The 13852-nt window shown below is 39.1% G+C and overlaps 1 protein-coding gene and 1 pseudogene across 1 annotated transcript in view; both read right to left on the bottom strand.

Annotated features, from left to right (window-relative positions):
* MAP3K5 (mitogen-activated protein kinase kinase kinase 5) overlaps positions 1-13852 on the bottom strand; it is a 198397-nt gene that overhangs the window by 6644 nt on the left and 177901 nt on the right. The window contains exons 25-26 of the mRNA XM_038526115.1: positions 12648-12753; positions 3519-3762 (exon numbers count right to left, since the gene is read on the bottom strand). Of these exons, the coding sequence (XP_038382043.1) occupies positions 3519-3762; positions 12648-12753 (350 nt within the window). The remainder of the gene's footprint in view (positions 1-3518; positions 3763-12647; positions 12754-13852) is intronic.
* On the bottom strand, positions 7641-12478 carry LOC102156750 (annotated as a pseudogene).

Below are 13852 nucleotides of genomic sequence, written 5' to 3' on the forward strand. Positions count from 1 at the left end.
GGTAATTCTATCTATTCTTCTATTCGTTGTATAGATAAAGTAGGCAGCTCTGCGAGAGTTAGATTTTAGCTGACTCTGCATTATTGTCCTGCAGTACTGTCCCAACCACTGTGTGAAGTGAATGATTTCCATTATATTTTATGTAAACATACTCCAAAACATAAGTAAAACATACATTCTAAAGACTGTATGATTTTTCTCTATTTGTTTTTTTTTTTTTTAAGATTTTATTTATTTATTCATGAGAGACAGAGAGAGAGAGAGAGAGAGGCAGAGACACAGACAGAGGGAGAAGCAGGCTCCCTGTAGGGAGCCCGATGTGGGACTCGATCCTGGGACTCCAGGATCACGCCCTGGGCTGAAGGTGGCGCTAAACTGCTGAGCCATCCAGGCGTCCCAATTTTCTCTATTTGTTGTTATTATTGGTGAGCTAATAATCAAGAGCTGGATAAACCTGATTTACTTTCATCAGTGATTATCTAAATACTAAGCTTAAGGGACGCCTGGGTGGCTCAGTGGTTGAGCGTCTACCTTTGGCTCAGGGCATGATCCTGGGGTCCCGGGATAGAGTCCCACATCGGGCTCCCTGCATGGGGCCTGCTTCTCCCTCTGCCTGTGTCTCTGCCTCTCTCTCTCTCTCTCTCTCTCTCTCTGTCTCTCATGAATAAATAAATAAAATCTTTAAAAATAAACAAACAAACAAATACTAAGCTTAAGATTTCTAACAGAAGGGCTACAATCTTTCCTAAAAACATACTAACATTTCTGCTAAGTTTATTTTGCAATGTATGAACTTTTTAAAAAAAAGATTTATTTTAAATCCTCTTGAGAAGAAGAAAGAGAATGTGTGCAAGTTGGGGGGAGGGGTACAGGGAAAGAATCTTCAAGCCGACTTCCTTTTTTTTTTTTAATTTTTATTTATTTATGATAGTCACACAGAGAGAGAGAGAGAGAGGCAGAGACATAGGCAGAGGGAGAAGCAGGCTCCATGCACCGGGAGCCCGATGTGGGATTCGATCCCGGGTCTCCAGGATCGCACCCTGGGCCAAAGGCAGGCACTAAACCGCTGCGCCACCCAGGGATCCCGTCAAGCCGACTTCCTGCTGAGCACAGAACCCAATATGACCCTGAGATCATGACCTGAGTAGAAACCAAGAGCGGGATGCTTAAATGACTGGGCCATTCAGGTGCCCCTGCAATGTATGAATTTCTATATATCATATAATATTCAACTGAAAATGATATTATAGACGTGATCAGTCTCTCATTTCCGTTGCTTAGGACCAGTTCTAAGGCAGCTGCGTTTGTTTTTTTTTTATGTCATGTGTGAGGTGAATGTTGTGCCTTGTCTCTTTTCTCTGGGGGCAACAGGGAGGAACTGTGGGAGATATTACTAGAAACAGAAAAAGAAGGTTCATTATCCTGTGGATTTCACAGATTTAAGTGTAAATATGTAGAGAAAAAAAATGAATGTGGGCTGTCGTGAAAAATGTAACTATGTCCTAACACATATAAAGAAATATGACAAGTTGTAGTCCTTTCAATAGAGATGTGGGAAGCAGGCCTTCAGCCAGCAGCTACCCTCAGAAAAGCAGCCCTTATGGACTGCAAATGGCACAAACGTGGCAGACAGAGACTAGGGACAGGATATAAAAAAAGGTGACTCGAATGGTCTAAGGAGAGAAGGGAAAGGCTGCATTCAGAAGAGGCAGGTTCTATTGACATAAGCCAGGGTATATAGACAGAAGGTTTGAAGGCCAGAGAAACAAATATACCAGCTCACTGGTAAATAAAGTAGCTTTATTGCCTGTACAATTCTGACCATGGGTGGAGAAGGAGTTGGGGTTGGACCAAAATAGTAACAAGTGAACATTCTTCCTCCAGAGATCAGAGAGGAGTATACAAAACAGCTCCATTTAAGATTGGGTGACAGAGAATAAACTAAAAAAATTTGACCAAATTTAACACCTACTATAATGGATACAGTATCATGATTGGGGTTTTGCTTGAGAAGAGGAGGAAATGAGGGACACCAGAGGGACACCAAGGATTTTGATGCAAGTCTCAGAGGAGAGAAGACATAAATTATTCCACTAGGTAGTAGAGATGCCAATTAACAGCTGGGTTTCGGAGGACAAGATTAGGATCTGGAAGTCAGAAAGCCATTTTCCCTTTATTCAGAAAGATTTCTCTATGCAAACCATAGAGGATATGTATGGATTTACTCAATAGTACAACCAAAATTCATGTTTCTGAACATAAGATGACCTTTGTACTACTTGTACAAAGCTTGGTATTCAAGCTTAACTTTAAAAACTTAAATTTATAATGAGAAATAAAATATGTTTTATCTCACTGGTGAACAAGTATGATCTTTAACTAAATATTTGAAAGGTTTTACTATAAACTCAGAGTTGTAAAGTCAGTTGCCCACATGTCAGCTGTAGCCAGCACAGGAAGCTATAAATCATAGACTTAGACCTTGAACTGTGCCAACATCTATGAAGAACAGGAAATATTTACTCACTTGACCTGATCATGTGGATTCTATGTTACCAAATTCTCTAAGGAAAATTAAAGTCCAGATGTGACATAGCAGATTCAAAATAGGATCATCAATATAGTCAACTGATCATCCTTTCAAGATTCTAACATCCAAGACTCTAGCACCACTAAATTTATCTACTCAAGAACAGAAATCTTCCTCTCCTAAAAGAACTTGATATTCCAACTTCATGGGCTTTCAAGAACATAGATATTCTATCTGTCTCAGCTGTTTCTTGGATGGGACATGCTGCTCTGAATCTGAGTCCAAGACACTGAAGTTACAACTATTTTGAAAATCTCAGTGTACTTGGAGATAAAGCAGAGATCAGAAGACTAGTGCTGAACAAGGCTTGAATTAGTAGAAGCAGAAAATGATTCTCACTAAAGAAACTAAGACAAATCTTTCTTGTTTGGTAAAGATATCAAACCAAGTTTATGTGAGTGGGATAAAGGAATCAGATTTTGTATTCTCTGGACCAAACTTTATTTATTTGAGAAGGAGGTGAGGAGAGAGAGAGAGAGGGAGAAAGAGAGAGAGGTAGAGGGAAAGAGAGAATCTTAAGCAGGCTCCACCCCCAGTGTGGAGCTCAACACAGGGCTCCATCTCATGACTCAGAGATCATGACCTAAGCAGAACCTAGAGTTGGATGCTTAATTGACTGACCCACCAAGGAACCCCATCTGTGGACCAAACTCTAGAGTAGACCCAAAATACATGCGCTTATATAAAAGTAAGGAAAAGGGGGGGGATGCCTGGGTGGCGGTTGAGTGTCTGCCTTTGGCTCAGGGTGTGATCCCGGGGTCCCAGGATTGAGTCCCACATTGGGCTCCCCACAGGGAGCCTGCTTCTCCTTCTGCCTGTGTCTCTGCCCCTCTCTCTGTGTCTCTCATGGATAAATAAATAAAATCTTAAAAAAAAAAATAAAAAAAGGAAGGGAAAGGAATCCCACTCACATCAGAATAGGACTTACCTATTAGTTTCTATTTTCATCCTTCCGAGCTGCACATTGAGTGAGCGGTGAGCATTCTGGGAGTCGTGGGATACAGTAGAACTGAGCGTGCTCACCCCTGAGGTAGCCACAGCATCTTCAATGACAGCATGAGGTCTTCGGACAGTTTGGCTGGAAGGCTGCTCTTCATGGTCATCTTCTGCATCCAAGTCTTCTTGATCAGCGGTATCACTCTCAGATGCAAGGCTGAAGTGTGGCCTCAGTTCTGTCAGCATAACATCAACAACAGGATTAATATAAAATGAACGATTGCTTTAATTTCTTACGACATGAGTGTCCTCTCCCCTGCTATCCATAAGACATGTATTCCAAACTTTTCCAAATGTAGGGATGGATTTCTGTGCACTAATCTACAATTTTTCTTCCAGTGAATCTGCAAAATTCACAGGTTGTATTAACACAGAATGACCTAATTCAAACAGAAGAAAAATGGATATGCTACATATATGTGGGAGAATGCTGAAATCAGAAAGGCCAATTATGTAAAAACCTGTTAATATAAACAATATAAGTACAATTCATTTTTTATATTATGTAATATCTGGCAACCATTAACTCAACTAGAAATGAGGAAACTCCTTTATCTAAATAAATGTAAGTACACAGAATACTTTTTGGCCATAATGGTCAAAGTGTAAGGGGACGGAGGGGGTTCTAAAAATGCCACATGTGCTTATATTCGCTCTAAAAAACTGTTTTTGACTATTGGGTTGATTCTTAGTGTGTGTCCTACTCTATCCTGTTGACTAACCACTGAAATTTAAAGTGCAGAAGTTATAAGTCTCCAACTTAAATACATTGTTATTAGTGCATCTACGTGTCACCTCACAACCTGATGATGTCTTCCCATAGAAAAAAATATTATAAATTGTGATTATGTTCTCAAAATGGACAAGAAAAAGGAATTACATTCATAATCTAAGTGAAATCAGGGTAGCAGAACTATTGGATCTTTTTTTTTTTTTAATTTTTTTTTTTTTAATAAAGTCTTTTTTTTTTTTTTTAAATTTTTATTTATTTATGATAGTCACAGAGAGAGAGAGAGAGAGAGGCAGAGACACAGGCAGAGGGAGAAGCAGGCTCCATGCACCGGGAGCCCGATGTGGGATTTGATCCCGGGTCTCCAGGATCGCGCCCTGGGCCAAAGGCAGGCGCCAAACCGCCGCGCCACCCAGGGATCCCAGAACTATTGGATCTTGACTCCGTATGTTATGGTACATAGGGTTTTCACAGAACCTACCAAGAATCTGATGAAAACTATGGAGAGTCTCTGTAGGACAAAAGCACATTCATACAACATTTTGCCTAGATATCCCGAGGGCTCACAGACTCCCTGTCCAGAGAGTCCATGAACCCACAGGTTAAGAGCCCCCAAGTGGGGAGATGGTTCCAGGGGGAGTGATGGAAGACCCCATCCCACCACCAATATTGCCACCAGGGCTAAGCAACCAAAGGCGGACTAGGTCACGAATCCTCCAGGCAACTTTTCTTTCCTTTCCTTACTGCACCTGTATATAGTATTTTCCTCTAAATCTCTGGCTGCTGTTTCTTTTCAGGTATTTTTTTATCTACCATCTGCCCCTTAAAAGCTGGAACCTAGAATTCTGTCTTCACTTTTTTATATTTCTACTTACTCTCCATAGCTAAGCTCATTAAAATCTATTAAGGTTAAGTACTTGTAACGTGTGGATGACAAACTATATTTCTAGCCCTGATCCTGTTACATCCAATACACCTCCTAGATATTCTTGCTGGGTAGGCACTTCAGATTTGGCCATCTAAAAAAAAAAAAATCCTCATCTTTTGCTCCTAACAAAAATCAGGGTGCCCTTCTTCAAGAGCCTGGTTTATATAGCTCTGACTTCCGTTCTCTCTCTTTATTATTTTTCTTACTTTTTATCTAGCAAAAAAAAAAAAAAAAAGGCCTTGACATAAAATTTACCACTTTCACCACTTCTAAGTATACAGTTCAGTAGTAATAAGTATATTTATATTGTGCTCAACCACTCTCTAGAGCTAGTTTTAAAGTTGCCAACTTTTTGTAAGCTTCAGCTTGCAAAACTGAAACTATACCCATTAAACACCAACTCCCCATTTTCCCCTACCCCCTGCCCTTGGCAACCACCATTCTACTTTGTTTCTATGAGTCTGACTACTATAAATACCTCAATAAGCAGGATCATTCAGTATTTGTCTTTTTGAGACTGGCTTATTACTTCACTTAGCATAATGTCCTTAAGATCCATCCATGTTGTAACAGGTGTCAGAATTTCCTTCCTTTTCAAGGCTGAATAACATTCCATTGCATGTATATGCCACATTTTGTTTATCCATTCATTTATCAGTGGACACTTGTGTTGCTTCCACCTCTTGGTTTATTGTAAAGAATGCTTTTATGAATGTGGGTATGCAAATATCTCTTCAAGATCCTGCTTTCAATTCTTTTTTTAGATATATAGATATCCAGAAGAGAAACTGCTGGATCATATGATAATTCTAGTTTTAAAACCATTATACTGTTTTCCATGGTGGCTGCACTGTTTTATAATCTCACCAACAGTATACAAGGGTTCTTCTAATTTCTCCACATCCTTGCCCTTTATCTCTTAAGGCTAACCAAGCCCCACCTCTACTCTGCTTTCTGTATCATCTCTTTTCTCTTTCCAAAATTCCATTTCCTAGCTGATCTACTGTAGGAGAGCCTCAAAATTGGGTGTTTTACTTTCGCAAACCCAGAACTTAGTACAGGGGTAGGACACATTAGCCTCTCAAAAAAATGTTGACAAAATGGAAGAGTTAACACTACTAGGATTATTTGTATTTATAAGGGAACAAAACTTTTTTTAAATCTTACTCTAAAAATAATCTAGGGGTACCTGGTGGTTCAGTTGGTTAAGCGTCTGACTCTTGATTTCAGCTGAGGTCATTATCTCAGGGTCATAAGATGGAGCCCTGCATCTAGCTCTGCACTCAACAGGAAGTCTGCTTGAGAGTCTCCCCCTTTCCCTCTTCCTCTGCCCCTCCCCCACTCACTCTCTCTAAAATAAATAAATAAATCTTTAAAAAAGAACAAGAAAAAATGATTTAAGAACGTACAATTCTAGGTTAAGTTAGAACATAAGACTAGGTTCTTTAAATTTTTCTACAATTATTCTTAAATTTCTTTTATGGTATCTAAACTGAAATTTTGAAAACAAAAAGTTTTGTTGTGCTGTTGACTACCATCTCATTTTGGGGGAAGAAACTTCTGATATTTATTATTATATTTAAATGTCCTCTTATATAACCATAGCTCTATACACTTTATCACTTTATGTATGTATAAGTGACTGAAAATTTTCTCAAATAATTTGAAGAAAGTGGAAAATTGTAAGCAAATGCAATACTTTGTTATTTTGGTCTTTCGTGGTGGCTCCCCAAGTACACATCATCAAATTACACATTGTAAAAATATGCAGGTGAGATAGAGCATCTGGTCTTTGTCCTCAAAGAGGTAACAATCTAAAGGAGAGCTAGAAGGAATATATAGATGAGCCATAAGAGTATGTACAAAGATAACATGGAGTTATAAACACAAACTGATGCAGCTAAAAATATCTTAGCTGATTGCAATTACAGACCTAGCTACATATATATTTCCTATGTGCATGTATTAAGAATGCTAAAAGGTAAATAAAGCACATTTGCAATAACTAAATTCAGTGGTGGTTTACTCATGGATTGATTCATGGAAGCGGAAGAGCCGAGCAGGATTCTGGAGGAGAGGAAAGCCTTGATTTGGTGGAGAAAGGGGCAGAAGCATTTGAGAGAAGGAAGTTCAGATGGCCCAGAACCCTCTGAGAAGAATGGAAGGCAGAATGGACTGTCAGGAGAGAGCCAAGTGTCAGGAAAAAAAGCAGGGACTCAGGGCTGGGGGGGGGGGGGGGGCGGGGGGGCTGTAATGAATGGGTGGTATTTAAGCCCATGTGTGAGAAACTAGAGCTGGTGCATGTTTCCCTGTACTGCAAGATGGGATCAAACAACAATACTAATCCCACTTCTCTATCCCCAGGTACCACTCCAACTGGTTCTTTCCCCACAGGAAATTAACTAGACCAACCTTTTTAAACACAGGGTATTTCTGATACCAAAGAAGATCACAATTCTTGTCAGTGCAGTGTGTATGACTCCTGAATTAAGCTCCTAGGGTACAGAATGCTGGTCATTTTACTTTAATGTGGACATGGGGCACATGAGTAGTTCAGTTTAACTGGTAATAAAATCAAGTGCTTTAGCAGTTTTCGAAATTATTAATGTAGTTAATATGCCTTCATTATCAATTCTCTCCTTGCACTGACAACAGGGTCCCTATGCTCAGCATTTCTCCATCTGTCACCCACAACCAGACTGTAACAACAGACACTCAAATGTTGCCAATCACCCAAAGGCTGATTCTTGATGACAAATGAGAAAATAGCCTGAGGGGGAAAAAAAAAAACTCTTAAGGGGCTTGCACTGTAACTCTCTATTCTGTGTGCTCTTTTTGGGAGAAAGAAGATTGAACACTTCTTTAAATTTTTTACTTTTTATTTTTGAAGTAATAGTAGAATAACAAAAAAAGTTGCAAAAATGGTACAGAGAGTTCCTGTATGTCCTTCAGCAGCTTGCCCTAAACTTGACATCTTATACAACTATGGCACTAGGATCCAATCCAAGAAATTGATGTTGTTAGGATACCACTAAGTAATCTACAGACCTTGTTACATTTCACCAGGTTTCCCACTGATGCCCTTGTTCTGAACCAGAATCCCACACTGCGCTTGGTTATCATGTCTCCTTGGTCTCTTCCAGTCTGAGACAGTACTCAGGTAATTCTTTGTCTCCCACAACCTCCACACTTTTGAGGAGTACTGGCCAGTTATTTGGACTGACCAATATCTTGTTTGGGGTTCACCAATATCTTGTCATGATTAGGTTGAGGCTATGCATTTTGGGCAAGAATACCACAAAGGTGATGTTGTGCAATACTTAGTGCATCACATCGGGAGGTATAAGATGCTGACCTATCACTAGTGATGCTTACCTAGATCATTTGGTAAAGGAGGTGTCCATCAGTTCCTCCACTGTAAAGTCACTGTTCTCCTTTGAAATTAGTATCTGGTGGGCAGATACTGTGTGACCATTCAAACATCCTGTTTCTTGTTACTCTTTTGCCTACTAATTTAGCAGCCACTGATGCTTCTTGCCTGCAATAATTATTACTGTGGTGTTTGCCTAATGGTGATTTTCTATTTCCCTCATACCTTCTTTTTATTCTATATGCTCTAATCCAAGGCTATCATTGTTTTATTTTGTTGTTCAAATTGTTCTGGCTTAGACTTTTGGGAACCCTTTAACCGGATGTGGTCTCCAGTGTCCTTTCAATTTTTTTTTTTTTTTTAACAACAGGTAATCAATTTATTAAAAAGGTTGATTTAAGCATCTGCGATGGTGACTTCAACCTCAACTCCAGGCTCAATACTGATAGAGGTAGTCTGCTTAACAATCTCAGAAGGACCGTGCAGATCAATGAGTCGCTTGTGGATCCTGATCTGAAAACGATTCCAAGTCTTAGAACTAACTTCACCACAAGGAGTCTTTCTCGTAGTGATTCTGAGTCTTGGTAGGCATCCGCACTGGTCCTTTCACTTTGACATTCTTTTCCTTTGCACCTGATCAAGTCAGCACATACCTTTTCCAAAGATTTTAAGTTGTGGCTAGTTAGGGTAATTCTAATTCGGTGAATCGCCCCCTCTGGTTGCACAGGTGTCTCCCGGTGCCTTCAAACGCCAGGTGCCTTCAAACGCCACGGCTGCCGTGCGGCTTCCTGCCCACTGGTTCCTCAGGGAGCGGACAGCGGTTGGCGGGAGCAGCGCCGGCGTCCTGGGCTCGGCTCTGGTGCGAACGCCTCTTCAGTGTCCTTTCAAAAAGCCTCTTTTGGCCCTTCCTTACTTTCTGGCATCATAGGCTTCTATGCATGTATTTTTCCTGCCTCAGGCCTGGACTCAGCCATCTCCCAGTGCAACCAGGGAGCACGGATTCTTTTTATTAGAGAATGGTGTTTAGATACTGAGATCTGGGTCCTCTCTATGGACAGATCTGGGACATGTATGTACTGATGATGGCATACTTTTAACTTTCTGGTTTCATTTGGCGTGTCTTTCAAAATTTGGTAGGCTAATTGTAGTGTTTTGTCACCTAGAAGGAATTTTTATCAGGGGAAGATGAAGACAGGCATTTTTAATATAGCTCCTTTGAATCTCACTTATATAACAAAATCTCTAGGGACATCCAGAAATTAGATGGAACTCCCAAATGCTTGAAGTCCAATCCTCTTGGTCACACATTTCATCATTTATAAACTGGTATACAAATGCATACGGTCTTCCCCCATTCTAGGAGGAATATAAAAAATACTTTCTTCTGTTATTCTTCTCTAAAATTCTACTTAAAAAAATGCTTGCAAACAGTTATTTTAGTTTTCGTCTGAGACTCCCAGTGGCCTCAAAGAAACCAATTTCACAGTGGAAGGACAAATACTTTCCCTTAGCAAACGCTCATCATAAAGAACATGCTTTGTTCCACACATGGGTTGGATGAAAACATTGCTTACCGCCCCCTTCCCAGGACACCCTCCTGAGCAGAAGATGTGCCTCTCTGCATTTTCCTTAAACTTACTAGTGTTTCAACTACAGTGTGATGATCAGTGGGCTATTTAAATGTCCAATTTTGGAAGAATATTCGATTTACAGAAACATCGCGAAGGTCACAGAGTTCCCATACACCTTCCAGCTCCCCCTAATATATCTTATATAAATGGTATACTCATCAAAACTAAGAAATTAACATTGGTGCAACATTGATACAATACTATTAACTAAACTACAGACTTTATTCAGATTACTCAAGTTTTTCTCTGATTCCCCCCCACCCCATTCCAGGATATAATCCATTGCATTTAGGTAATCCGTTTTTATTTATTTATTTTATTTATTTATTTATTTATTTTGGTAATCCGTTTTTAAAGGGAAGTTTTTAAAAATTAGATTAACAAATCACTTATATGCTATTTAAATATTTCAAAGTATAATCCTTTTCTCCTTTGCTCATTTAGGTTGCTACTGTTTAACTTACTCCTACACCTTTCCCTTTCACTAATACACACCTATTCCCTTTCACCCCTCATTATCTTTTAAATATATATATATATATATATATATATATATATATATATATAGTCCCTCTAGGGTACATTCCTCACATCCAAGCTTATCCCAGTGATAATTCACCCAAATACAAGAATCTATCTGTTAACTTGCTTAGAGCATTACATTAGGTTTACATTAGCATTACCTTCCCTAGGTTCACATGCAACCACTAATTATATGTTTCAATGCCTCTGTAGAATTTTTTCTAAGTTACGCAAATTTTCTACCTTCATTTGTTATAATCAGGTGAATCTCACTTATATATCGTTTCAACTAATATTTATCAGGGGTCCACTGTTTTACAGGCACTGTGCAGGAAAATATGCTCTGCACAGAATAAAGCAAACACAGTTACCCTCTGGTGTGGGAAACAGCCACTCAACAAGAAAATAAAGGTAGTTTGAAATTGTGTCAAGTGTCACAATTGGGAAAAAACCCTTTCCAAGGAGACAGAATAGCAGAGGAGCCTACTTTAGACTTTGTGGTGGGTCAGGACTCTCAGAGGAGGCATCTTTTATTTTTATTTATTCTTTTAAAAAGATTTTATTTATTTATTCATAAGAGACACAGACAGAGGCAGAGACATAGGCAGAGGGAGAAGCAGGCTTCCTGCAGGGAGCCTGATGCGGGACTCAATCCCAGGACCCTGGGATTACGACCTGAGCCAAAGGCAGACAGTCAACTACTGAGCCACCCAGGCATCCCTGAGGAAGCATATTTTAAACTGTGACCTGAAGAATGCAAAGAAACAGGGCAAGAGGGATGAGGGGTGGAAGTGTGCCCCGTGTAGATGAGCATATTTGGGGGATATTAGAGCTTCCTATGTTTCTTTCTTAAGAAGAAGGAAATAGGTTAATCTTTACTGAGGTTTAATATAAAGTTTGACACTGGTGCCCTCACTCTCAAATCAAACAAGGTATTCTGAGAGAAGAGAGGGAATTTCACGACTCAGGAGGATTGATGATGACTTAAGTTTGTGGTAACATTTGTAAGTAACTTAAATTTTAAGATATTTCATATTTTCTTTTTAAATTTCTATTTTAGACCTTATAATACATGTATAAATTCACATACTAGAACATATTTCTAGTTTATGTATCGAAATCTGTTTATCTACCTATCATCTCTACACACACACACACACACACACACACACACACAGTTCCTGCACATACATATAGGATGGAAGAGCTTTGCTTAAAATTTTTTATTAGTGAGTACACTATCAAAGTACTTTGGAAGTTTGCCTTAGAGTATGAATGCGTCTCTCACTCCATAAAACCCTGTTTCATCAACACTACCCCTTTTGTACATCACTGCAAAACATAGCTGGGATCTGTCTAGACCAGTGATTTCCAAACCTGGCTGTGTATCAAAATGACCTGGGAGCTGGATTAAAATGAGATCCCTGGGCTTTTTCCCAGCAGATTCTTACTCACTCAGTCTGGGACGGGGCTTGAAAAGCTATAATTTTAAAGAGCTCCTGACATCACCCAATGGTCTGGCAGGTTTGGGAACCACCAGTAAAGGATGACACAAGAGTGTGTTTTGTGGGCACAAATATCTGTATATTGAAATGCATATGTATTTGGGTCACCTGCATAATTTTCTCTTCCTCTCCATATCCAAATATGCTCTTCAAAGACAAGGAAGCAACCTTCCTCACTCATAGTAAACACCTGGATAGGTGTACATCGCTTAGACTGTATGCCCTAGATAAATATTATTTGGTGGCTTCAAAAAGATTTTTAAAAAAGACTAACTTGATCTAAAAGGCAGTAAGAAAGACACCATAAATGACAGATAAACAGTAATTTAGAATATCAAACACTAAATATTTGCAAAGTAATTAGGTATTTCTGACCTGGAACCAGAATGGTAATGGCCGTCTGCACTGCCTTTCGGATGATACTGTCTAAGGCAAACATCCAGTGTGGCTTGATATTATGATTCCGAAGAACTTTATTGACCTGGAGAAAGAGGGTGACATTTAGTCTACTTTTAATTTTTAATTGAAATAACCTAGATGACACAAACATCTGGATGACATTCTATAGACAAAAACAACTAAAAGGTTTCTTCACCTTGAATTGTGAATATTTTCTTTATGTCACTGGAAAACAATGAAAAGTTGCCACATCAAATTAGTCTCATAAACCCCATGTAAGCATATCAAAGGCAGTCTCGTTAAATGAAATGTTGCTTCTTTAGGACTCAGAACATACTACTTCTGCTTTTCATGATGTTTGCAAATTGGATGGTGGAGATGGTAAAGGAGGAAAAAAGAACCCAAGGGGCTTGAAATAAAAATAAATACTGGTCTTTAGTGTTGTGACTGATGTTTAATACAACCACACGTGCTTCAGCTTACTCTTGTGACTTGGAAAAGTAGGTAGGAAGGAGGAAATGAGCATGTGTGTGCCACCTACAGATTTGCCACAGAGCAGGCCTTATCTTTCTTCCCACAGTTGTTTATATCTCTGCAAACGGGGGGGCGGGGGGGGGGGGGGCTGTTAGAATATTCCAGAAAGGCTGTTCACATTGTAAGTCTGTGTTATAAGGGTATCTTCTTTAGTGACTAATAATATTTCACACATTTAAATATACACTAAAATAGACATTTTCACTACTCTTTTCTTTAAAAAAATTGTGGTCAAATACATACACCATAAAATTAACTGTCCTATTTTTAAGCATAGAGTTCAGTGGCATTAAGTATATTCACACTGCTGTGCAAACTTCACTACCATCCATCTCTAGAAATCTCTTCATCTTGTAAAACTCAAACTCTACAACCATTAAACAATAACTCCCCACTGCCTTCTCCTCCCAGCGTCTGGTGATCACTATTCTACTACCCATCTCTATGAATCTGAATACTGTAGTTATCTCATATCAGTGAAATCATATGGTATCTTTCTGATGGGCTTATTTCATTTAATATAATGTGTCAGAACTTCCTTCTTTTTTAAGGGTGAATAATATCCCATTGTATGTATAAGCCATAGGCATTATCTTTTTAAAAATAACCATTATCATAAAGCTAAGAGAAACTTGTTTAAAATATGG

The sequence above is a fragment of the Canis lupus genome, chromosome 1 (assembly GCF_011100685.1).
Source record: "Canis lupus familiaris isolate Mischka breed German Shepherd chromosome 1, alternate assembly UU_Cfam_GSD_1.0, whole genome shotgun sequence".
Classification (NCBI taxonomy): Eukaryota; Metazoa; Chordata; class Mammalia; order Carnivora; family Canidae; genus Canis; species Canis lupus.